At 32.7% G+C, this 25,716-nt stretch overlaps 1 protein-coding gene and 2 long non-coding RNA genes across 9 annotated transcripts in view; 1 reads left to right on the top strand and 2 right to left on the bottom strand.

The window, feature by feature from the left end:
• LOC143067803 (myosin-VIIa-like) overlaps positions 1-25,716 on the bottom strand; it is a 141,513-nt gene that overhangs the window by 77,106 nt on the left and 38,691 nt on the right. For all 7 annotated transcript variants that reach the window (XM_076241345.1, XM_076241344.1, XM_076241346.1 and 4 more), the window contains exons 8-9: positions 21,874-21,966; positions 20,005-20,079 (exon numbers count right to left, since the gene is read on the bottom strand). In XM_076241345.1, the coding sequence (XP_076097460.1) occupies positions 20,005-20,079; positions 21,874-21,966 (168 nt within the window). The remainder of the gene's footprint in view (positions 1-20,004; positions 20,080-21,873; positions 21,967-25,716) is intronic.
• On the bottom strand, positions 1,508-7,735 carry LOC143067802 (uncharacterized). Its single transcript, XR_012976041.1, has 2 exons — positions 7,663-7,735; positions 1,508-2,063 (listed from the first exon to the last, which is right to left on the bottom strand). It is a non-coding gene; the product is annotated as an uncharacterized LOC143067802 (long non-coding RNA).
• Positions 7,732-15,141, top strand: LOC143067801 (uncharacterized). Its single transcript, XR_012976040.1, has 3 exons — positions 7,732-8,047; positions 10,299-10,456; positions 14,510-15,141. It is a non-coding gene; the product is annotated as an uncharacterized LOC143067801 (long non-coding RNA).

Below are 25,716 nucleotides of genomic sequence, written 5' to 3'. Positions count from 1 at the left end.
TCAGGGATTTTCTTCCAAATATGCAAATTTCGAACCAAATTATCTCAAAAAGTAAGTCATGAAGGTACTTTTTTCTTTGCATATTTGAAAAGTACACATTGAAATTGACCTTCTATCAAAATTTTAAGAAAAAATCAACGAGGAATCTCTACTGTATCATATGCCCTTAAGCCATTTCAATTGATATTTTATTGGATTTTTTTTTAGTTGTGATGTTAAGGTGGTACACTACCAATAATTTACCCACACTTTTTTGGTACATTTCTACCCTCGTGCATATCAGTACTGTTAGGAAAGACTGAAAACTTATAATGTTATACTTTCAATGAAATCAGTACTGATTTTGTCAGTACTGTTTCTGTACTGATTTTGTCAGTACTGTTTCAGTACTGATTTTGTCAGTACTGTTTCAGTACTGATTTTGTCAGTACTATTTCAGTACTGATTTTGTCAGTACTGTTTCAGTACTGATTTTGTCAGTACTATTTCAGTACTGATTTTGTCAGTACTATTTCGGTATTGTTATTTTCAGTACTGTTTCAGTAGATTTGGTGTTAATCTTTTTTTTAACTTGAATGTGTATTGTTTCAAAAAATATTTGGAACTGAAAACTTTTAAACTAGGTAAGTATAGGATGCTATATAATAATTGTGGCATATTTTGTATCTTTTGTAGAGATCTCTGATTAAGTGTTTATCATTAGAGAAGTTTTTACAATGTGCATCTCAGTACAATTGGTATCCAAATATAGGTTTGATAATTCTGTGACAATATTATTATTATCCTTTTTTAGCTGGTTACGTTTTTCTCTTTGACTATATCACCCTGCTGCACAGATTTTTTTTTAGCGACGTGAACATGACCAAGGAAAATTATCAAGCTTACTCTCGTCTATCGAAAAACTATTGAAGCGAAGGAGAAAACAACAGAAATGAAGCAAGATAAGCAGTTTATCGGATTTTACCCATTAGGAGCACCTGAATTCACTCCCGGTTTTTAATGGAGTTCGTGTTGTTTTTTTATGTATTTTTCAAAGTGTTGTTGTAAATGCCCTTTTGTTTTGTGATTCTTTGCTTACTTCTTTATTTTGATTGTGACTGTCTTTCAGTGTTTATAAAAATAATACGCTCTAGGAACACCTGAATTCACTCCCTGTTTTTACTGGAGTTTGTGTTGTTTTTATATATGTATTTTTCAATGTGTTGTTGTAAATGCCCTTTCGTTTTGTGATTATTTGCTTACTTCTTGATTTTGATTGTGACTGTCTTTCAGTGTTTATAAAAATAATACGCACTCGACATCAGGGAGATTCACACTGTGGTTCGAGGCTGATATTTTACAGTATCAATGTGTATAATAGCGCATAATTTATATATATATCAAACAAGATTAGAATCTTCAATACTGTTCATTTTTTGGTATTTTGCTATTGCTTAAAATAAGTTGTAATTAATGCAGTCATATGTTACTATGTTAGGCAATGCATTATAATCAACACAAAACAATGTCTCGATTACCTTATTTTTAATCATAACTGGAATTTCTTTTATTTATCATAACCATTTTTTAATATATGATAAAACATTCAATGTCATACCAACATGTGAAGTTTGTGGCAAAAATCTCTGTCATTTTCATGCCCCTTGGTTATTTTATGACCCTTTAAAGCTCATAAATAAAACAATCAAAGAAAAAATTAATTTTGCATGTATCATGTTTCATTGCTCTCCCCCTATGCCATCTTTTCTTTGGAATGCTTTGTTAAATGTCAGTTTCCTGGCTCTTTTCCTCAATTCAGTCCCGGATATGATGTGTCTTTTTACATGTACAGTGGTAATTCAAGAGGACACTTTAGTTCTAATGTGAGCTCATTATAAGCATCCATCTTTAATGTTTTGGTACTTGTACGAAACTCAGGATTCAATGGTTCATGATTAAATGTTGGGTTTTTTTTTCTGATGAGTGCCATATTGTCTAGATACATCATTTTGTTTAATATAGGTCTTCAATTTTCACATCGAACATTCCCATGTCTGCTCCTGTCTCCATTGCTGTTAATCATTCTGAGGAAAGAAAATGTAATGAATTTATAAAGGCTACTGTAAATTTTCTTATGTTAAAACTTTCCTCATTTCTGTGTTATGTAAAAATAAAAAGAATGCACAATTATGGAAGGAAATGGTCTGACATCAAAATTTACTTATTACAGTTTATATACTACCAGAAGTCCAGTAATGGACTGAACTTCTGATACTACATGTATATATTATAATCAATCAAAGTTGAAATTTGTTTCTAAATAAAAAAAAAAGGAAAATATGATAATTTAATTCATCATCATCAAAGTATTGGTGTTTGCCAGTGGCAAGTATTTCATACACGTGTAGCTTTAACCATCGGTCTATTTATGTGCTCTTTATAATAAGATCCGTGAAACAACGACAAAAGACATTTAAATATATACTAACTACTTCATACAAAAGTACATTAATGTTTAATAGATTGAAGTGGAAATTCAATTTAATTGAAAATTTATCGTACATAGTCATATATGTAGCACCAGAGATGTTATACACACAGTAGCACACAGAAACGTGTCCGATTCCTCCAAAACGCGTCAATGTGACGTCAATGATTTGATAATGATGTCAAATTGCACTGGCGAAACCACTTCTGCGGGAAGCCGGTCGAGCAGTACCCTCATAGACATACATTTTGTAAAAAGACATTTAGGCATCACCGGATAATATTAAGACAATAGAATTTACTTACTATTAAACGATGATTTAAACTTTACAAAACTTATTAAATGCAATGTTAATGGTTTTTTTTTTAAATACGCATGACATATTTGCCACTGGACATTAAGTAGTCAATAGTTAATTATGTGTTGTAAACTTAGCCTGCAGTTATGCTTGTTATGAATTACCTATGCTGAACAAACTAATGCTTATCAATGACATACAGTAAACATGGTCAAGCACCGGGAAAAAAATACAATATAAAATGTACATGATGTATTAGTTTTCTAAATTGTGAAGAACCTCTGTCTGAACTTTATTATAATAATAATCATATTGATAAAGAAAATCATAAATTAAAGCGCTTCAAATAAAAATAACTTTTTATTGTGCAATTTTTTTTAAAACCAGACCTATAGTCTGTGTCTGCAAGCAGAAGAAAGCGTGCACAGTGTAGCATACCTTGAACATTTGTCTGTACGGATTACTAAACCTTTCCTCCAGATTTTTTTTTTTGGCACCTGCTTCGACTTTTTTTTCTAATCATTTATAATCCAACCGAACAATACGGGTTCTATCGTATCCCACACCATTAATATTGAATTGCGTTTTTACTTTACAGAGTATCATTGGGGGTGTATGAGTTTTGAAATATTCTGGCGTTTTTAACCGGACACATTCTTAAATTATCGGACACGTTTTTGAGATTGTAACAATACAAAAAAGGTTATTGTCCTAAGTCAGGAGTTTGGTATTCAGTAGTTGGTTTTCCCGTTTGAATGGTTTTACACTAGTAAATTTTATTGAGAGCCTTCAATGGTTGTCGTCTGTTTATGTGGTTTATAAGTGTTTCTCGTTTCTCGTTTTTGTATAGATTAGACCGTTGGTTTTGCCGTTTGAATAGTTTACCGTGGCACTAATAATTTTTGGAGCCCTTTACAGCTTGCTGTTAGGTGTGAGCCAAGGCTCCGTGTTGAATTGCCGTACCTTGACCATAACTGTTTACTTTTATATGGGTTAGGGTTGTCACTTGGATGGAGAGTTGTCTCATTGGCACTCATACCACATTTTCCTATATCTATAGACCATTGGTTTTCAAGTTTGAATGGTTTTACACTAGTCACTTTTGGGGCCCTTTATAGCTTGCTGTTCGGTGAGAGCCCATGAAGGCCCGTACTTTGACCTATAATGTTTTACTTCTACAAATTACGACTTATATGAACAGGAGACTTTTCTTACTGGCAGTTATACCACATCTTCTTATATATTAATACAACACTGAGCCACCCAACCCATCCACCCCAATTACTCGTTTGTGAGGGCTGCCTAGAGTCAGAGGTGGATTTAGGGGGGGCAGGGGACCCGCCCCCCACCTTTTTGGGAAAAAATTTGGTTGCTTATATAGGGGAATCATTGAAGCGTGACTGGAGCCGGCCCCCTCTTAGGTCAGTCAGTGGGCCCCACTTATGTAAATTTCTGGATCCGCCACTGAGAGTGGTTACACCGGGCCAAAAATGCATCGGACTGAAACAACATACTGGCTGTGTGTACACTGACAATCAAATTAAAATTAAAAAAATGTATAAAATATTGTAAAAAATAATTTTTCATTTGTCAATGAGTGCATTTACGTAACAATAACACAATGTAACCGTAGACATAAATATCATTGTTACACTCGTAAGTATTCATGCAGTTCCTTAGTCAACCCTAGGCCTGCATTCCGGCGATATAGCCTAAACTTCATTGTAACAATAACTTTTTTATAACTGTTACATTTCAATGTAACCATAGCCAGTACCAAAATAAAATAGAAACTTTTTATGATATGTGTGATCAATAGTTAATTTAACCCTAAAAAAGGACGAAAGTCCAATATGCGGATTTTCGGGTGTTTTTAGGTAAGAAAAACAGAATCCCCCCAGAAGAACATTTCAAACCAAAAAAAAGTTATGCTTTTTAAGACTCTTGTTATTTATGCTACTTTTTCCCTTAAAAATGAAATTGGTTTAGTGTGTCCTTATGACATAAAAAACAACTTTTTGAAGAAAAAAAATGTAACATCGATAAATTGTACCGATATAGCTTCTTAATAACTAACTTATATATAAGTATTGCCGTAGCTCCATCCGTAAAGCACAGACCTAATAATAACTGATGGTTTTGATAAAAGGGTTCGAATCTCGCTCAGATAAAATGCATTTTTTGTGTTTTTATATTAAATTTTAATGTCTCTATCATATTTTTTTGGATGTTTGCTTAATTCATAGAGTCATTCTGGTTCATTTGGCCTATATAGGTTACTAGTTTATCATTTTACATGTATCAAAGAAAAAATAATGTATCGCTTATTGCGTGCATTCTTATGACTGTCCATACTCTTGACGCACTTTCTACTCAAGACATATGTTTACATTTATTACATATATATTCAAGGAACAACTGCCGTTGAACTGAACATAACCAATAACACGAGAATTAATTATATAGCAATGAATTCTACATGTTGCGGGTGTAATATACACATAACTTCAAATAAGGCCATTGTATACGAGTTTCAAAACAACACGAACATTTTTCGAAACCTTTTAAGAAGATGGTATTATATATAACAAATGCAGTCAACAACAATTCACAATCTGTATAGATACTAGTACTGAAATTTTTACCACCGTCCCTACACCGGTACCCAAGGCATCAGAAAATAAAACAACAGAACAGAACAAATCAGTTACACTATAAATCGTGATTGTAGGAAAAAAACATCAAGAAGCTGTTGCATTTGTATCACAACGAAGGGCCGATTTGTTAAAATGACAGAAACGACAATGTAACATTGATCTATGACCAACTGATGTAAGATGTTCTCCGGTCAAAATATATACATGTATTATCCCATCTTATCTTATAGACGATAAAACATTAAAAGACCAGGACAAATACAGATATACATAAATGTATATTCAGAATGAGAAAATCACGATTTGAATTTGTTTGATATTATTTGGCTCCTTGACAAGTTACGTAGTATGCCACCTTGCTTTAAGGATGTTTATAATAAAATAAAATCAATATTAAAAAAACAATAGTCTTGGCCTTGTTTTTGTAGGAATACCTGTTCAAGATATGAAAATAAATAATGTGACGTATTTTCTTGTACTATAATTAGCATCTATCGGGCTATTTAAAACATGATTTACCTATCTTATTGAATGAAACAAATCTCCGGCAAATTGGCCCTCCCTCTTTAAATATTTCACAGACATCTTTCTTTACAATATAAAAATAGGAAGACTGTTGGATGATTTTTACCACATCAAATGCCCAATGAGCAAACCCATATATCGCATTGCCCAGATCGCATAGTATGCTAAAAAAATATTTAAAAAAAACCCGAAGTAACACAAATGTTGTTGTACAACCATTTCAAACGAGATCACTTATATATAAATATATATATATATATACTAGAACACACCCGTGACATCGCGGATTCGTGACTGAATTAAAGTAGATAACTATGCGCAAGCCTTATTTTAGTATTAGTATTGTCATCTGATAAAGTCATGCCGATTATAAGATACACAGTTTTCTCTGCTTTCAAATCTTTCTGTTTGAACCCGTCGAACTGGAACTTATCAATTATTGGTAATATTAATTATTTGGAAAACAAAAGGTCCTGGTATGGAGTATTTTTAAATCAACAGCATTGTCCTACATTAGTTATAAATAAAATTGAATTCTTTGATTCTACAATAGGTAACAATTTGACAATTTAGTAGTGTCAACCCTGTGATTATGACCCGTTTATATATACATGTAGCATATTAATCCTGAATACACAGTTTGGTGGTACGCCTGTCAGATGCGGAACGTACAGATAAGGTAATAGGTAACATGTGATTATATTATTGGTATCGGTATCGGACTCGACCCGGAACTTCTTAATTATTGGCAATATTAATTACGTGGAAAACAAAAGGGCCTGGAGTGGTGTAATTTTTAATCTACACCTTTGTACTATATTAGTTGTATATAAAGTTGAATCCTTTGATTCGTCGTTTTTACGTGATGACGGCTGACAAATTGGACTTCGTAATTTTAGTATTATAGATGTGCAGCAACAACTGAACAGCAACAAACACAGCAGTCAATGTGGCGAGATGAAATAATTTTGTAGGCACCTAGGACTTATATATTAAAATGTTTCCCAAATTAAATGAAGCATTGGTATAAAATAAAATCCTGTCAAAATAGGAAACACATTTTTAAAAGGGGGTTCCAAATCTGGAGATAGGGTTTCCAAATATATTTCCCTTTTCAAATTTATGCATTTATCGTTAAAAAGGGGTCCAACCTTCGGACCCTTCCCCCTTCTTACGCCGAGGGGTGTACCGCACCTCCCTTTATCCATTCATATGTTTAGAAAGTCAGGCTGATCATTTCTCAAATATCAATTTGACAAATATTAATACTATAATCTATTTAATAAGGTTTGGTAAAGAAGTAATAATATGTATATCCCAAACAACCCGCGATTTTATACCTATTTTGACATTTACAGAAAGTTCTGTAACCAGAGGCGGATCCACCCATTGTTTTAAAAGAGGGTTCCAAACACTCGGGATAAAAGGAAAAAGGGGGTTCCAACTATATGTCCCAACACAGTCGCTTAAATATTTCATAATTATAGCGAAAAAATGGGGGAAATAAAATATTTTAAGTAGTATTATATAGAATAATGCATTGAACGTCCAAAATAATTTGGTGTTCAACTTCAAACCCCCGGAACCCCAGGGGTCCGCCACTGTCAGTGTGTAACGCGTAGATCTATTCTCCTTCTTTAACTAACGTAATATGTTTTGAATTATAGCTATGCTACACTTTTCTCAGTTTTAAAATATTCAATGTACTACTATACCTTGATCTACCTTCAATCCCATTGTGGTATTCAATCCAGAAGAAGTTTGTACTGTTGAACTGTTGAAATGTCAGTGCGAGTGCAAAAATAACGTTTGTAAACAATGAATGACGTCATGTGTAAATCCAATCACATAAACGTTTTACAATAGGCAATTGTATGTTCCATATTGACGCGCTTTTGTGATTACGATAATAACATCAACGGCAAAATTTGAGACAACAGCAGATCAGCCGGGAAGGATAGGATACAGAAATACAGCAGAGAAAATATCGGTTTACCAGCCACTTGCAGAAAGTCTTAAAGTTGCAGAAAGAGACGATTGTTACGACAAGTCAGAGATGGCGGATCCTTTTCGAATCATCTACGGATTGCTATTGTTCATGTATGTTTTGCAAATGTATGTCTTCTTCCATCACAAGTTTTATTCCGTGAGCATCCTGTCAGATCATATATTTTGCCGGAATCAACATTCTGTATACTGTGTCAACAGAATACAGAATGTTGATTCTGTATTCTGTTGACACAACATTCTGTATTCTGTTGACATTTATACAAAAACAATGTCTTTCCCTTCAAGAATTTAGTTCAAATGTGGTTCATTAGGGAAAACAAAACATTCGATTTACATATATATATATATATATTTGTCTATAAAAAAAAGATGCCGTATTATTGCTAACGACACAACAACAACAGCAACAACATATATTTTATTTGTCAATCATGGCACCAAAAATGAGCGGAATAATCACAACTCTCCACAACAGATCAGATGACCAGAAATTAACAAATATAGGTCACCATATCGCATAGTCAGCTAACAAAGGCACCAAAATGACAAATGTCAACGAATTCAAACAAGAAAACTAACGTTCCTATTTATGTACAAAAATGAACAAACAATGAATATGTAACACACCAACAAACAACAACCACTGAGTTACAGGCTCCTGACTTCGGACAGGGACATATATACAGAATGTGGTGAGGTTAAACATGCTAGGGTCTTCCCCCCTAAACCTGGAACAGAGTTGTAACAGTACTACATAACAACAAACTATAAAATTCAGTTGAAAAAGGCTTATTTAACTTTAAATAACAGATGAATGCAAATAGAAATACATCTAAGTAACAAAAACATAATGGACGTTACCGTTACCCAACAAAAAAAGTCACTAAATACAGATCTGAGAGTACTTGCAGTTACTGACAGCTAGTTCAAAGCCACTAACAACTAATAACAAAAATCATGCATCTAACTTCAAAGACTTAGTTCATAGTTTTTTATACTTCTGTTGATTATATTTAATCTTAGTTTTTTTCCTTCTGTTAAAAAGAGATTAAATAACAGACGCAATGTTCAACATATTTGTTTTAAGATGGCAAATTTGTGTTAAATTCGTTTAATTTATAATAATACACACAAACTAAAGAGACAGAAAAACAAAAGTTTGCCTCCAACGACAAGCAAGAATAAACCAAGAAACAGAAAACAGACAATTATCCAATGTCCTATTTGGCTGGCTTTCATATTATTCCCATTGTTGTTATAAAATAGACAGAAGCAATAAAGAATCGATAATAGTGTGGTGCTTGAATATGAAGAAAAGAGAATAACAGGCAAAATTAATAATAAAAAGTGAAAAATGGTATAGAATATTACAGAATACAGAAATGAAGAAACCACTTCCAGACCAGACCCTTTTATAAGTTGCACATTTTTTTATTTTTTTTTTGCCTTTTAAATCTTTCTGTTCGGACACTATATTGGTCCAACACCCCAATAGCCTGACGCCCTATTAGTCCGACGACCCATCGGACCGACACACGAATACTAGTAATCCGACACATAATTATTGAGCAATACTTTGTATGAATAATATTTATATTTCAAGAGGATAATCCCAATAGTTTAAAATGATCCTACTGAGACCCCTCAAAATAATAACATATTAGAGTACATGTATTAAACATTTGCTTAATGTCCAGTGGCAAATATAACATGCATGTTCAAAACAATTGTTAAATAAGTACAATAGGTAAGTCCTGTAAAAGATGTCATCTGGGGTGAAAGGTCAATGAAACTTGGACTGCCACTGGACAACGAAAGCATATTGAAGGTGGACAGGAATTTGCCCTGCTGCATATTCAGACAAAAGGCCACCGACGGCCTCTCAAAGAGTTGTTGCAATAGTTATTAACCTGCAGAGATCATGGCACTCTCTTTCTATACATGCTATATGAGACATCCGATTAAAGGTGACCAATCTTACATTTGTTGAAAATTAAACATCCCGCTCAATTTTACTACCAATGTTTTTACTGTATCACATAAACATTATCCGTTGTGATGACAGACTTGCACTTCTGGTGGCATTTTCTTAGTGAGAATGTGTTAACATATGGAACAAATCTTGTCCTTATGTCCCACGTAAGTGTCATCAATTACTCCTGAACCACTTTACAGAATTTTGTAAATCATCGATACAATCTTTATCTCATGATGTATTTTTTCAAAGGACAATTTACAAAGTGTTACGTCCATAATTATTACCACAACAATGCATGTTGGGAAAAACAACTTTCTATAAATGCATGCAAAGTACTTGATGCAGTATGATCTATTGTTATAGGTATCTAAAAATGGATCCCACCAGAACACAAAGACTAAGTCTATGAGGAAAATGAAGTTTTAGATCAACGACTAAAAATTGTCATGAACAGATAAAATATGAGATAGAGATAGAACTGGTATGAAAGGTTACAGTAGAACATTGAAATAATTTGAAAGGTAGGTATATATATATATATATATATATATATATATACATATAGTTTTACACTCAATTATGATTTTTAGGCAGTTAAGCTGCCTTATAAATGCGAGCACCCTAGATTTGTGTTCTATCCAATAAATGCTGAAATATGTGCCATTGTTATTATCTAGCTGGATGTTATGTTATTTATAACTAATTGGACAGTTTTTTCATACTTTTAATTTTTGATTACAAAAAATATGATCAGAAAAACCTTAAATGATCGTCGATTTATCCAAAAGTTTTGAAGTTGCACATAGGAAGTAGGGCACATTATGAATCTTTACGTAGTGTTTTATCCCCCGAGATTTTGGCTAAGCTGTCAAAGAACAAATGTTTGAAATGTTTAATCGCCGAAAATCTCTAAAGACAAGTAGTTTAGATTTCCCAAATGGCAAAAGTCGTAGGAATATTGTTTGTCGTCAATACGTAGTCAACTACGTCAGTAGTCTTAAAATAAATTCCACTGTTCATGCTGTTGGCGGCAATTTTAAATTATAAGACGATATTTTTGTATCTTTTCAATTTGGAGGCATGGTTTCAAATTAGCGGTTGTCCGAGGTCTGCGACCTTCCACTTTTGCAGTAGGACTTTCGAATTGGTTACTAGCTACGCTCGACATGCCCGACTTAAGAGGAAATAAAAAAATTACTTTGCAAACCTTTTTACCAAAGTCTCCTAATAAACGATCTCAATACTTGTTTTTAGCATTATTATTCATGACAGCGATGATCATTTTGTTCAACCGCTAGCTTTATACAGAAAATCGCCGACAAATAATGTATAAATTCGAGTAAAAACAACATTGAAAACAAAATGACTGACATGAGAAGAAAATTACAATATCGGATCCGATTCCGGAAGCGGATATGGGTAATTCCGGGTTTTGACGATGTTTGAACTATTTAAAAAATCAGACAGATGCAAAATACATCTTTGCAGGGTAAATGAATATAAACATTAGAATCGAAAACCAAAAGATATATGTAAAAGAATGAAAAAAACAGAAAATATTTTGTACTGAAACTCAAAAGTACTCCAATACAATGTGAGTCTTTGTGACAGCTGGGAACAGTTTATCTAACAATATATATGGTCCTGGTGACAGTTTAAATTTTCTTTATCAGTAATAAATGTTGGTAAAGCAAGTTAGATGCTTTTAAAGTGTAAACATATTACTGCAATTTTGGGTATTTTTTTTCTCAATTTTGATGGGTCAGTTAAAATAGCTGGAAGTTTCTTATTTTACACATATAGTGCAACTAGATCAATGATACCTGAATGTAAGCAAATCATATGATACATGCATGTATGTGAAGTCCTTTGGAGCACTCTACCTGTTACTTTTAAACGGATGAGCTCCCCATCTCTCAACCATAAACATCCATGTATGGGACTATATAAATAATCAAATGAAATATAGGTGAAGTCCCTAGGGTCACCCACCACTCTTTAGAACTTGGTACAGTCGATATCCCCACCCCTCAACCATATTTATTCATGTATGGGACAATATAACCAGTCAAATGAAATACAGGGGTAATCCCTGGGGTCACCCCATCCCTCCTGTTTGGGAACTTTGAGACAGTCGAGATCCCCACCCCTAAACCATATATATTCATGTATGGGACAATATATCAAATCATATGAAATATAAGTGGAGTTCATAGGGCCACTCTACCCCTTCATGTTTGATAATTTGAAAACAGTTGAGATCCCCACCCATAAACCATATATATTCATGTATTGGACAATATAACAAATCAAATAAATTATAGGGGGAGTCACTGCGCCCTCCTGTTTGAGAACTTGGAAACAGTCGAGATCCTCACCCCCTTAACCATGTATACTCATGTATGGGACTAAATAACAAATCAAATAAAATATAGGGGGAGTCCCTGTGGTCACCCCACCCCTCCTGTTGTTTGAGAACTTGGAAACAGTCGAGATCCCCACCTTCAGATTAAACCATATATTTTCATGTATGGGACACAGGAACTAATCAAATAAAATATAAGGAGAGTCCTAAGGGACACCCATCTCAATCCTGTTTGAAAACTTGATAACGGTCGAGATCCCCACCCCTAAACCATATATATTCATGTATGGGACAATATAAAAAATCAAATGAAAAATAGGTTGTAGTCCCTAGGGTCACCCCACACCCGCTTGTGTGTGTTTTGAGAACTTGTAAAAGATTGAGATACCAACTCCTAAACCATATTCATTCCTATTTGTCATTTCAAAAAGATTGAATGACCTACAAGGTCAATCTCATAGGCGTCACATATGCATATCACTTTGCTAGACCTAAAACCTGTCATTTCATTCCAAATTTAGACATCATGGACTTGGGGTGAAGGTGGGAGTCATTTACATTTACTATAGACAGGTCAGTCAGACCTCACCATTGATCCCTGTTGTAGTAAACATTTGTCTGATTGTGTCTCATAAATTTTGTACTGTAGAACACAAAGTCAGTTTTCTTTCCTGAGAAGCAAGTCCATTCATACTTTTACAAGCTCGTACTAAAGTCAACTTGAACTACTAACAGTCAACTAATACGAACAATTACGATCAACTAGAAGAACTGCAATCATTGCGAATTTGTACCAATGCTGACTCAAGACTCCTGACCATGAAAAAATACATACTTGATATATACGTTGCTATTGAAAACCTTGATAAAATATGAATTATTTGCCTTAATGATTAATTCATTAAATGAACATAAATGTACAATTATATATGAATGTTTAATGTTTGTTCTTTTAAATCTTTAAAAAATAAATAATTGAAGCAACATCGCCACAGTTTTCATAATTATGTTTGCCTTGGTTTTTGGTTAACTGCCTACAGTGCTTACAGCGCTTTGATTTTAAAGTAAGAATTTGCAGTTATTCCTATAATTTTATTTCAATATCATGAAATGTTGTAGTGTGTTCATATGACAACAAACCAACAGTGAACAACGAGCAAGTTCAAAAGAATAAAGAGTAGAAATACAATTCTTCAACAATTGAAAGATATCATTAAAGTTAACAAAGAAGTCTACGGGAAGTACATATTCGTACACACAACTTCTCATTTAACTGTTTCACAGATTGCATTGATATTGTGCTAGAATAATCAGATTATATTAATACATATGTGTTTTGGTGCCGATCCAAAGATGTCAGAGTGTTACAGCAAGACATAGTTGAACTTAGGAACCTAAAGGAAATATAAACAAAGATCTCCTTCTCTGTAACCGAATAACAGATTTAAAAGATAGTAATATATTATAATGAGAATTTCCACTGGTACTACTAATGAAAAAATTCACAAAAAGAATACTTTTATTAATTTTTAAACTATTGCATAGTGTATAAAACAATAAAAAGTTGTAGGATTGTCACTGAGACAACTATCCACCAAATTTGAGACGATGTGAATGTGAACAATAATATACAACTGTGCAGACTTCAACAATGAGAAAACCCATACCGTATTGTCGGCTACAAAAGACAATGACATAAACAATATATGAAACAATTTAATTTAGAAAAATTAACGACCTAATTTATAACAAAACAAATTAAAAGTGTTAAAAGTGCAGCCCGTATTGAAAACATGGAAATTTGCCATGAAACCAGACTTGGAACGCTAAAATTCTTCTCCAAATCGTATAGGATCAGGCCCTGAAGTCATAAAAAAATTTCTCAGTGCCCGGAGAAAAAAATCGTGGTCGAAAATTGAAATCCAGCATTTTGATTGGTTGATTTGTTGATTTTGGAGTTTGAGTAAATAACTGACTCGAAAGTTTAATGACTTCAAGGCCAGTTTTCAAGTAGGTAAATCAAACATTGTTCCATTTTTTTCTTTCATTTTTCTCCCTGTATAATATAAACCTTGTATAATTAAACGTTATACCACCTTTAGCAATGCATGTACACTGATTCAGAATATGTCATGGTTGACCTATGTTTAATCTTATTATTGGACTTTAACAAAATGATAAATGTTATAATCCACTTTTTCCTTTCCAGAATCAAGTTGGCAAAGATATATATCACATGCATAGGAAGAGCAGTGGAAAATAACATTGAAGCAGACTTATGAAACAGTTATTTAAAAAAAAACATTAAATTGAGAGAGAGAAAAACACATTTTTTTACTTTTTAATGCTGTTCATTCTTAAGATTACTGTTTATTGTATTTGCAATGGAAGTTATTGCAGTTGATAAGAAGATAGAACTAAAAATTTGAGTTCTTCAGCTTGTTTTATTCAGTCAATAAAAATCCATTTTGAAAAGCAAACCATATATGTTCAAAAATCAAAAAGGTTAATTATGTACCAAATGACCTCCGTCAGACATTAAATCTTTCTTTAAATTTTTATGCTTATTTTACAAAATGTACCTCTGTTTGTATGTCTGTAAGATTCAAATCCATCAGAGATTTCTGAGGAACTACAAACCAAGAGTTTCTGAAAGTCATCAGTCCTCATGTGAACATGCTATACTGAGTAATGTAGTTCTCACCCTTTCAACTCCCCGTTAACGGGATGCCTAAATATTGTAACACCAAATTTCATATATTCTTTTCGTAAAATACGCTCTGCAGTTTTATAGGAAAGAGTACAAGAGTTATGCATACATGTATTTAAGTTACTTTTAACAATACACTCATTACAAGTGAATGAAATTGCAGCATGATTAATGTATACAAAAACTAGAGGCTCTAAAGAGCCTGTGTCGCTCACCTTGGTCCATGTGAATATTAAACAATGGACACAGATGGATTCATGACAAAATTGTGTTTTGGTGATGGTGATGTGTTTGTAGATCTTACTTTACTAAACATTCTTGCTGCTTACAATTATCTCTATCTATAACAGTACTTTCTGTGGAAAATGTTATTGAAAATCTTCAAATTTTAAGAAAATTGTTAAAAATTGACTATGAAGGGCAATAACTCCTTAGGGGGTCAATTGACTATTTTGGTCAGACTGACTTATTTTTAGTTCTTACTTTGCTGTACATTATTGCTGTTTACAGTTTATCTCTATCTATAATAATATTCAAGATAATAACAAAAAAAACAGCAAAATTTCCTCAAAATTACCAATTCAGGGGCAGCAACCTAACAACCGATTATCCGATTCATCTGAAAATTTCAGGGCAGATAGATCGTGACCTGATCAACAATTTTACTTCCTCTCAGATTTGCTCTTAATGCTTTGGTTTTTGAGTTATAAGCCAAAAACTGCATTTTACCCCCATGTTCTATTTTTAGCCAAGGTGGCCATTTTGGTTTGTTGGCCGAGTTACCGGACACATTTTTTTAACTAGATACCCAATGATGATTATGGCTAAGTTTGGTTAAATTTGGCACAGTAGTTTCAGAGGAGAAGATTTTTCTAAAAGATTACTAAGATTTACGAAAAATGGTTAAAAATTGACTATATAGGGGAATAACTCCTAAAGTGGTCAACTGACCATTTTGGTCATGTTTGTCGTATTTGTAGATCTTACTTTGCTGAACATTATTGCTGTTTACAGTTTATCTCTATCTATAATAATATTCAAGATAATAACCAAAAACAGCAAAATTTCCTTAAAATTACCATTTCAGGGGCAGCAACCCAACAACGGAATGTCCGATTCATCTGAAAATTTCAGGGCAGACAGATCTTAACCTAATGAACAATTTTATTCATGTCAGATTTGCTGTAAATGCTTTGGTTTTTGAGTTATAAGCCAAAAACTGCATTTTACCCCATTGTTCTATTTTTAGCCATGGCGGCCATCTTGGTTGGTTGGCCGGGTCACCGGACACATTTTTAAATCTAGATACCACAAGGATGATTATGGCCAAGTTTGGTTAAATTTGGCCCAGTAGTTTCAGAGGAGAAGATTTTTCTAAAAGATTACTAAGATTTACGAAAAATGGTTAAAAAATTGACTATAAAGGGCAATAACTCCTAAAGTGGTCAACTGACCATTTTGGTCATGTTGACTTATTTGTAGATCTTACTTTGCTGAACATTATTGCTGTGTACAGTTTATCTCTATCTATAATAATATTCAAGATATTAACCAAAAACATCAAAATTTCCTTAAAATTACCATTTCAGGGGCAGCAACCCAACAACGGAATGTCCGATTCATCTGAAAATTTCAGGGCAGATAGATCTTGACCTGATGAACAATTTTACTGTGTGTCAGATTTGCTCTAAATGCTTTGGTTTTTGAGTTATAAGCCAAAAACTGCATTTTACCCCTATGTTCTATTTTTAGCCATGGCGGCCATCTTGGTTGGTTGGGCGGGGCACCGGACACATTTTTTAAACTAGATACCCCAATGATGATTATGGCCAAGTTTGGTTAAATTTGACCCAGTAGTTTCAGAGGAGAAGATTTTTCTAAAAGATTACTAAGATTTACGAAAAATGGTTAAAAAATTGACTATAAAGGGCAATAACTCCTAAAGTGGTCAACTGACCATTTTGGTCATGTTGACTTATTTGTAGATCTTACTTTGCTGAACATTATTGCTGCGTACAGTTTATCTCTATCTATAATAATATTCAAGATATTAACCAAAAACAGCAAAATTTCCTTAAAATTACCATTTCAGGGGCAGCAACCCAACAACGGAATGTCCGATTCATCTGAAAATTTCAGGGCAGATAGATCTTGACCTGATGAACAATTTTATTGGTGTCAGATTTGCTCTAAATGCTTTGGTTTTTGAGTTATAAGCCAAAAACTGCATTTTACCCCTATGTTCTATTTTTAGCCATAGCGGCCATCTTGGTTGGTTGGGCGGGACACCGGACACATTTTTTAAACTAGATACCCCAATGATGATTATGGCCAAGTTTGGTTAAATTTGACCCAGTAGTTTCAGAGGAGAAGATTTTTCTAAAAGATTACTAAGATTTACGAAAAATGGTTAAAAAATTGACTATAAAGGGCAATAACTCCTAAAGTGGTCAACTGACCATTTTGGTCATGTTGACTTATTTGTAGATCTTACTTTGCTGAACATTATTGCTGTGTACAGTTTATCTCTATCTACAATAATATTCAAGATATTAACCAAAAACAGCAAAATTTCCTTAAAATTACCATTTCAGGGGCAGCAACCCAACAACGGAATGTCCGATTCATCTGAAAATTTCAGGGCAGATAGATCTTGACCTGATGAACAATTTTACTGTGTGTCAGATTTGCTCTAAATGCTTTGGTTTTTGAGTTATAAGCCAAAAACTGCATTTTACCCCTATGTTCTATTTTTAGCCATGGCGGCCATCTTGGTTGGTTGGGCGGGGCACTGGACACATTTTTTAAACTAGATACCCCAATGATGATTATGGCCAAGTTTGGTTAAATTTGACCCAGTAGTTTCAGAGGAGAAGATTTTTCTAAAAGATTACTAAGATTTACGAAAAATGGTTGAAAATTGACTATAAAGGGCAATAACTCCTAAAGTGGTCAACTGACCATTTTGATCATGTTGACTTATTTGTAGATCTTACTTTGCTGAACATTATTGCTGTTTACAGTTTATCTCTATCTATAATAATATTCAAGATAATAACCAAAAACAGCAAAATTTCCTTAAAATTACCATTTCAGGGGCAGCAACCCAACAACGAAACGTCCGATTCATCTGAAAATTTCAGGGCAGATAGATCTTGACCTTTTGAACAATATTACCCCATGTCAGATTTGCTCTAAATGCTTTGGTTTTTGAGTTATAAGCCAAAAACTGCATTTTACCCCTATGTTCTATTTTTAGCCATGGCGGCCATCTTGGTTGGTTGGCCGGGTCACCGGACACATTTTTTAAACTAGATACCCCAATGATGATTGTGGCCAAGTTTGGTTAAATTTGGCCCAGTAGTTTCAGAGGAGAAGATTTTTGTAAAAGTTAACGCAGGACGACGACGGACGACGACGACGACGACGACGGACGACGACGGACGCCGGACGCCAAGTGATGAGAAAAGCTCACTTGGCCCTTTGGGCCAGGTGAGCTAAAAAAGAAATCTGTCAATAAATGTATTTAATCATTAAAAATCTTACAATGAGCATATGATTGGAAATTTATTTATGAGAAGTTAGACTAAAAAAGTGGTCGTATTCTGAATATTCGCTCAGCTCACAGTAAAAGGAGAAAAACATACACTGTTCAGTCTGAAGGTACCTGTTCATGTAGGGGGACATGTCTTATAGCAGATTCTCTCCTTGTGGTGAACTAGCATGTTAAAAAGGAGCTCAGTGCATCATTGGTCTAGTTCTGTACAAAATATGTTAATTACATTGTATTTATATCTGAGTATCATGTTCTCTTCCTGCACTTAACTTGCCACTGGATCACATAACATCAATCCATCCACCCATCTTCTCAAAAGTAATATACCGAGTTCCAATGTTCAATATGTTCTGATTTGACTCAAGCAAGATATAAATACATGTAATATGGTATTGTCAAATAGAAGTATTAATATGTATTAAAAACATAAACCTTATAGACCAAACAAGATGCAATTCTGACAATAAATATGACATAAAGCCAGAATATTTAAAAAAAAAAGTGCTAAAGTAACTGTCGAAGAGCTGGATCTAAAGCAAAACCACTTCAGGACAACAAAAATCAGAGAAATAAAAAAAAAACATAACGAAAACATTAACATGTCACGATATAGAAAATGAATGGAAATGGGGTAAGTGTCAAAGAGAACAATTGACCCACCCCAAATATACAAAACAACTAGGCATCTCTATACAGATACAGTCTGATTTAAAAAGTGTTATAATGAAACAGTACTGAAGAAATTTGTAACGAAACACTACTTACGAAATCAGTACTGTCAACATCAGTACTGAAACAGTACTGTCAAAATCAGTACTAAAACAGTACTGTCAAAATCAGTACTGAAACAGTTCTGAAACAGTACTGTCAAAATCAGTACTAAAACAGTACTGTCAAAATCAGTACTGAAACAGTACTGTCAAAATCAGTACTGAAACAGTACTGTCAAAATCAGTACTAAAACAGTACTGTCAAAATCAGTACTAAAACAGTACTGACAAAATCAGTACAGAAACAGTACTGACAAAATCAGTACTGATTTCATTGAAAGTATAACATTATAAGTTTTCAGTCTTTCCTAACAGTACTGATATGCACGAGGGTAGAAATGTACCAAAAAAGTGTGGGTAAATTATTGGTAGTGTACCTAACACTACAGGGAGATAACTCTGTAAAATGAACTAAACATTTTAATTACGTTGCATTGTGAATGCAATATTAAGCTTCTCAATGATCAAAATTAGTGTTTGTCAAACTGCTATCTAACCAGTGTAATTTTTCTTATAAAACAGTTGGTTTAAATTTTTTGAAACTTTTATATTTTTGTCAAAGGGTCAAAATGAATACTTCGTCAAATTTTTTTAAAAATTAAACACGCCAAATTGATTTTAGTGAAGGTGTTGGGTACCACCTTAAATTCTATTCAATAAAAACCTACCTTTTCAATGAGCTCTAAACATGGTGAATTATCAGTGAATGTGATGTGTGCAAATTCTATTTCTTCTTCTTTATACTGAAAAGGAAATAGTAAACATGGTAAACATTGAAGAAAATAAAAAGGATGCTTAAATAAATGCTTTCAAAGAGCCTGTGTAACTCAACTGGATCTATGTGCATCTTAAGCAATAGTCATACTCTAATGTTGTAGACTAGAATGTAATTCATGAACTGTTGATTTTGTACATTTTTAAATAAAAATACACAAAAATTGGGTAAAAAACATAGATCAAGAGCAATATCTCATATTTCAGTTATTTGACTTATATGATCATCTGATTTTGCTGATCATTGTTACAGTTTCTGCATAAAATACAAAAATAAATGATAACAAGAATCTGTCCATAGTACATGGGTGCCCCAATCATTTTCTATGTTTAGTTGCCTGTGAAATTGGGGTAAAAGCTCTAATTTGGCAATAATATTGGAAAGATCATATCATAAGGAACATATTCCCTAAGTTACAAATTGATAGGTCTTCAACTTCATAAAAAACTACTGTGACCAAACACTTCTGAAGCAGGACAGACGGACGAATGAATGAACAAAAGGACTCTCAGAACAGAAAACATAATGCCGATAAATGGGACATAAAAATCAGAACTCCAATAAGCTATTTCTAGTTTTGACAGCCATGTAGGTTGGCATATACTAGGATCATCAGACTGATTTACAAGACACACCAACGATGATTGTGGCCAAGTTTGGTTTAATCATGCCAGGTTTCAGTACTCTATAATATAGATACTACAAGGGGTTTGAAAATTATAAATCTGAAACTATTTGTTAGGGATGGAAGCAGTTATGAGTATTCTGTTTTTTGTAAACATTTACTAATTTAGCTGCTTTGACTCAGATGACCTTGTATAAAAGAGAACAATTTTTTTTATCTATTTACTTTAGGATTTTTTTTTTACATCAACCAAGAAAATATTCTAAAATTTAAACATTTGAGAACATAATTAAAGAATCTGATTACTGAAAAGCTTCTTAAATCCAACAGTTATACAAAGGAGAAGGTAACATTTTAAGGCTTATTTGGTAACAAATTCTGCACTTTAACAAGATTGAGAAAAGTTATTGTTTTGTTTAAAGAAAATGAAAGTACATGTCATAAGGAAGAAATGACAGTTTTAGCAGAAAATTCACAATTTAATTATTTCCATCTCATTCCAAGACTATAAAGTTCATTTAAAAGGAAACTATTTTAAACAATCTTTCACTGTTTTATTAAGTACATTAGATTCAGTTTCATTCTGCAAATTAAAAAAAAAAATTTAAATAGGCCAATTTTCCACCCAATAAGCTGAGAGGTTGTATTCAAATAAAACAGAAGAATGAGGTGAGAGGTTGAATAAGAAAGAATTTGCTGTCATTATGAACCTCAGTAATGAACAAAGACAGTGACTTAGAAACAACGTGTATAATTCAAAGAGGAATAACTCTACTGTACCTAAGTTTTTGAACTTTTGACCTTTTCAATTAAACATCTTTAGGAATTTTTTGTCAAGAATATTTCATGCATTTATTTTCTTAATTATTCATAGTTTGTTACAAATATTTGAAAATAAAAAAAAAAAACAAACAATTTAGAGCTTAAATATTTCATAAGGAAACACCTTTTTGAATACAGGTGTGCCAAATAATATTGTTATTGATAATAAATTTTGTCTACTTTGACTTAAAGTATATTTGGTTATATTTATTTACATCATAAAACCACAGCCCTGTACAACCTGTGGTTTTTATTTGACAGTACATATTTTACATTTATCAGGAGATCAAAGTAACACCTTATCTCTTCACTTACTATTTCCTGTTCTATAGCAAACACATAATGATTGAAGAATCTGTGCAACTTTTCGTTGGTATAGTTGATGCAGAGCTGTTCAAAACTGTTTATCTGAAATGAGATAAAAGGTACACCTGCTTAATCACTGCTATATAAATATAAATATGCTAAAGTATTAGCCAGAACTTCACTCATGTTGGTAATTACCATATCAATAACCTATAAATTAAATTAATATTCAATATACAACTAATATTTATGAAAAATGTTTATTAAAAAAACAAACACAATGTGTTACTGTTTAACTGTATCTGAAATGGAGGTGATAATAAGTTCTTGGTAAAAAAGGTATAGCTTTGGACAGATTTTTTTTAATAAAATTTCAATAATCTTTAATGAAAATAATATATGACAATATACATGCAATTTATACATTAAAAACATCCTATGATAATTTAAAATTTGTAAAGTGATATATAGTACTATAATGTATAAGAAAACTTGACATATTTGGAATTTTTTGTCAAACAGTACATTTGACATGTGTATATACCATTTTGAGGGCCATATGAAAACAACGATGATCTTTGTCTTTAGAAGATTAATTTTGCCATAAAATATTCATTATAAATACTGTCATGACTGTAAATGGTTGAAATCAGCTGAAAAAATCTGTCCTGTGACTAAACTAAACTGCAAGTAAAATTTCAGATAGAACTGGAATGATTTTCTATGGCTTCATTCACTTAACCACAAATTATGTTATAGTTCTGTACATTTCATACCTAATACATGTATATTAACCATCTGCACAATGCTGTAAGAGAAGCCCATGAATTAAATAAGCCCCAGCTGTATAATGAGCATGGTATTCAATCATAGTAGGTAGACTGTATAGTTTGGCTCTAAATATATTTAACTCCACAAATAAAAACTGATTGTCAAGAAATAGCACAATACATGTAGTGGTGAAAGTGGCATTAAAAACCAATGAATCATTCAACTTTACGACATCAGTTACTTTATAATACCTGGTTTTACAAATTCTCAACCATTTGTCAACAAAAACAGCTTTTAAATCCTGAATCTGAACTTTTGACAGCAGTTGGTGCCTTTAAAAAGCAATCTTTAGTAGAGATGTGAAAATGAGGTCCATGTCCATCATAAGTTACTTTAATATTACTTTGTTTTTGGTTTATGTTTAAACTTGCAATTCTTGACTAATAATATATTTTATTATACTTCACGTTAAAATGCCATATTTTGATTGGCTAAGACGAGGGTGTCAATTTACTCTATCACATGGCTGAGCGGGTGACAATTTTTTTTTAATGTTACCCTCTCGTCTAGACCAATCAGAAATCGATAATTCAAAGAACAATGAATTAAATTTACATCAAGGAATTAAATACAATGCTTAAGTTCTACGTTTTGGCTCAGATTTTATTATCGACTGTTAAAATAAATAAAATAAATCATCTTGCTTGACTTTTGTTGTTTTTTTCTAATGCCCGTAACGTTGTTATGAACGTGACGTCATAGAAAATACCTTTAAAATAAAAGTAATCTGTAAAAGCCAATAATGATAGGACATTCAGTATAATAAATTAAATAACACATAGCTGAGAGGGTGATATAGCAGATTGGAACCCCTCGAAAAAGCATTGTCAACCTTGGCTTCGCCGCGGTTGACAATGTTTTCTCGGGGTACCAATCTGCTCTATTACCCTCTCAGCTATGTGTTATTTACATAGTGTTATATTTTGGTGTTTTAAGCATGACCCATATAGCTGTAACAACTACTATTGAAAGTCATGTAAAAATCTCAAGTTAATTATTCTTTTATATGTTTACCAGACCACAGATGGAATACAGACATTATTTATATGCTGATGTCTAATTACCTTTGTTTCTTAAAAAAAAAAATACAGAAAATTTAAGAAAAAAAGAAAATAACAAAAATGTCCATGTCTCCATTCATCCCCTCTAGATATGATTTACATCAACATTGGTAAACTTACAACTTACTAAAACTTAAACATTGTTTTAACTAATTTTTATTTTTATATTTCACATGTAATCTGTCAGTTACTTAATTATACAGGTAAGTTATATGATACCTGTAAACTGAAGTCAACTAATTAAATACAGAAACATACATGCTTTAGGGATAAAGTATGAGCTAAATATCTGATAGTAAAACCCTGGTGCAAATACTTTTCATTTTCAAGATTACTTCTGATGAGTGATAACTAAAACACATTTTCCAAAGAAGATCTGCTTACATAATTTTTGCAATTAGTAATTATTTAAATAAATAACGTATTAAAATAATTAAAAGTAAACAATTTCACAGTGATACCCCACAAACCACTTCCCAATTTCTTGTTGTGAATAAATATTTTGTTCAGATACCTATCGTGGATAAAAATGTTTCCTTGCAGGTTTATCAATCATCTGATAAAACTGATATAAATTTTAACTTATCAGACTAGAACATTCTATTGGTATCATGCTGTGATTCTTGTGCTGAGTTAAGTACATGAGAGTTCTGAATGAATCTCTATCTGTTCTTTCCTGTTACTACATCCTCTGATAATATTAAAACAATATCCAAAGGAAAGTGAAAGGCGGAAACCTGTGTTACAAAGTTAAGAAACGTTGGCATATTTAAAACAATAATCCATGTCCAAAGACTGAGATAGAGTGACTTGACAAGAGGCTTTAAGGGGTCTTCACTGCATTCTAGCCTTTTTGCACTGATCAAGTGTAAAGAAAGCATACATCAACCAATAAACCAAGGAGTTTAAACAGCTCACTTCACAACACTCAAATCATGTTTACATATAAATTTCATAGCAAAGATAGATGCCCAAATATTGTTGGTCAAAAAGAAGAAAGACCCCCCTCCTAAATTATCATGATTATGGCAAACTATCATTCTCCATTGCCAATAATATCTTGGTGTAAATAAGTTACAGTAACACCCCTTCAGCTTTATTCCCTCAATGTGTATATTATACTGTGAAAGTACTGTGACGTTTTTGACATATAGCACTGCCTAAATTTTTATTGATATTGTCTATATTTTGTTGAACTACTATTTAGTTAACCTTGTGAAAACTTTATGAATTATTGAGATTACATGTTTTAATTTAATTAGGTTGACATTGTTTGTCTATGTCTCTACCACGACTGTACTTTGTATTATTATATATAGCAAGGAGTGTGTGTATTTTATGTCATGATTACCTATGTATTGTATAAATGTTTTTATATCGTAAGTTCCAGAGTAACAGAAAGCATGGTTCTATGACCGGCAGCTTGTAATAATATGTACTGTTACTTTCACTTTTGCTTTAACCGGAAGTCACGTATTGTGGTAAATATAGTGACAATCTTGAGAAATCGTATGAATTGTATACTGTCTTAGATATGTTTTAGTTATATTTTTGTATGTTTTTCAATATAGAGATATATGTTAGAGCATTTTATGTAAGATTTATGTAGAATAGAGTTTTATTCTAAATATTGTAATAGCTTCTTACGAACTATTTTTGCACTGACGTTGCGCACCTTTTCACTGTAATCGGGCTGTTATGACGTCGTTTTCTAAGACGTTGAGTGCAAAGTTATTTACCTAATAAGGAAGATTCCTTATTTGGTCATGTCTTTTACCCATATTTGGAATTTCTCTCACGCGAAATAACAACACTAGCGTAAGATTGATAGTATTTTACGTCAGTTCCAGCTTGTCCCTAGTTCCGGATAGCAGTAAAATAAACTTGTCTCATAACTTTCAAGGTACAGTTTTTCTAAAGCAGCAGTTTAGTTCCTGTATATTGCACTTTATATGCAATA

This window comes from Mytilus galloprovincialis, chromosome 3 (genome assembly GCF_965363235.1).
Source record: "Mytilus galloprovincialis chromosome 3, xbMytGall1.hap1.1, whole genome shotgun sequence".
Classification (NCBI taxonomy): domain Eukaryota; kingdom Metazoa; phylum Mollusca; class Bivalvia; order Mytilida; family Mytilidae; genus Mytilus; species Mytilus galloprovincialis.
This window is presented reverse-complemented; position numbering and strand designations above follow the sequence as displayed.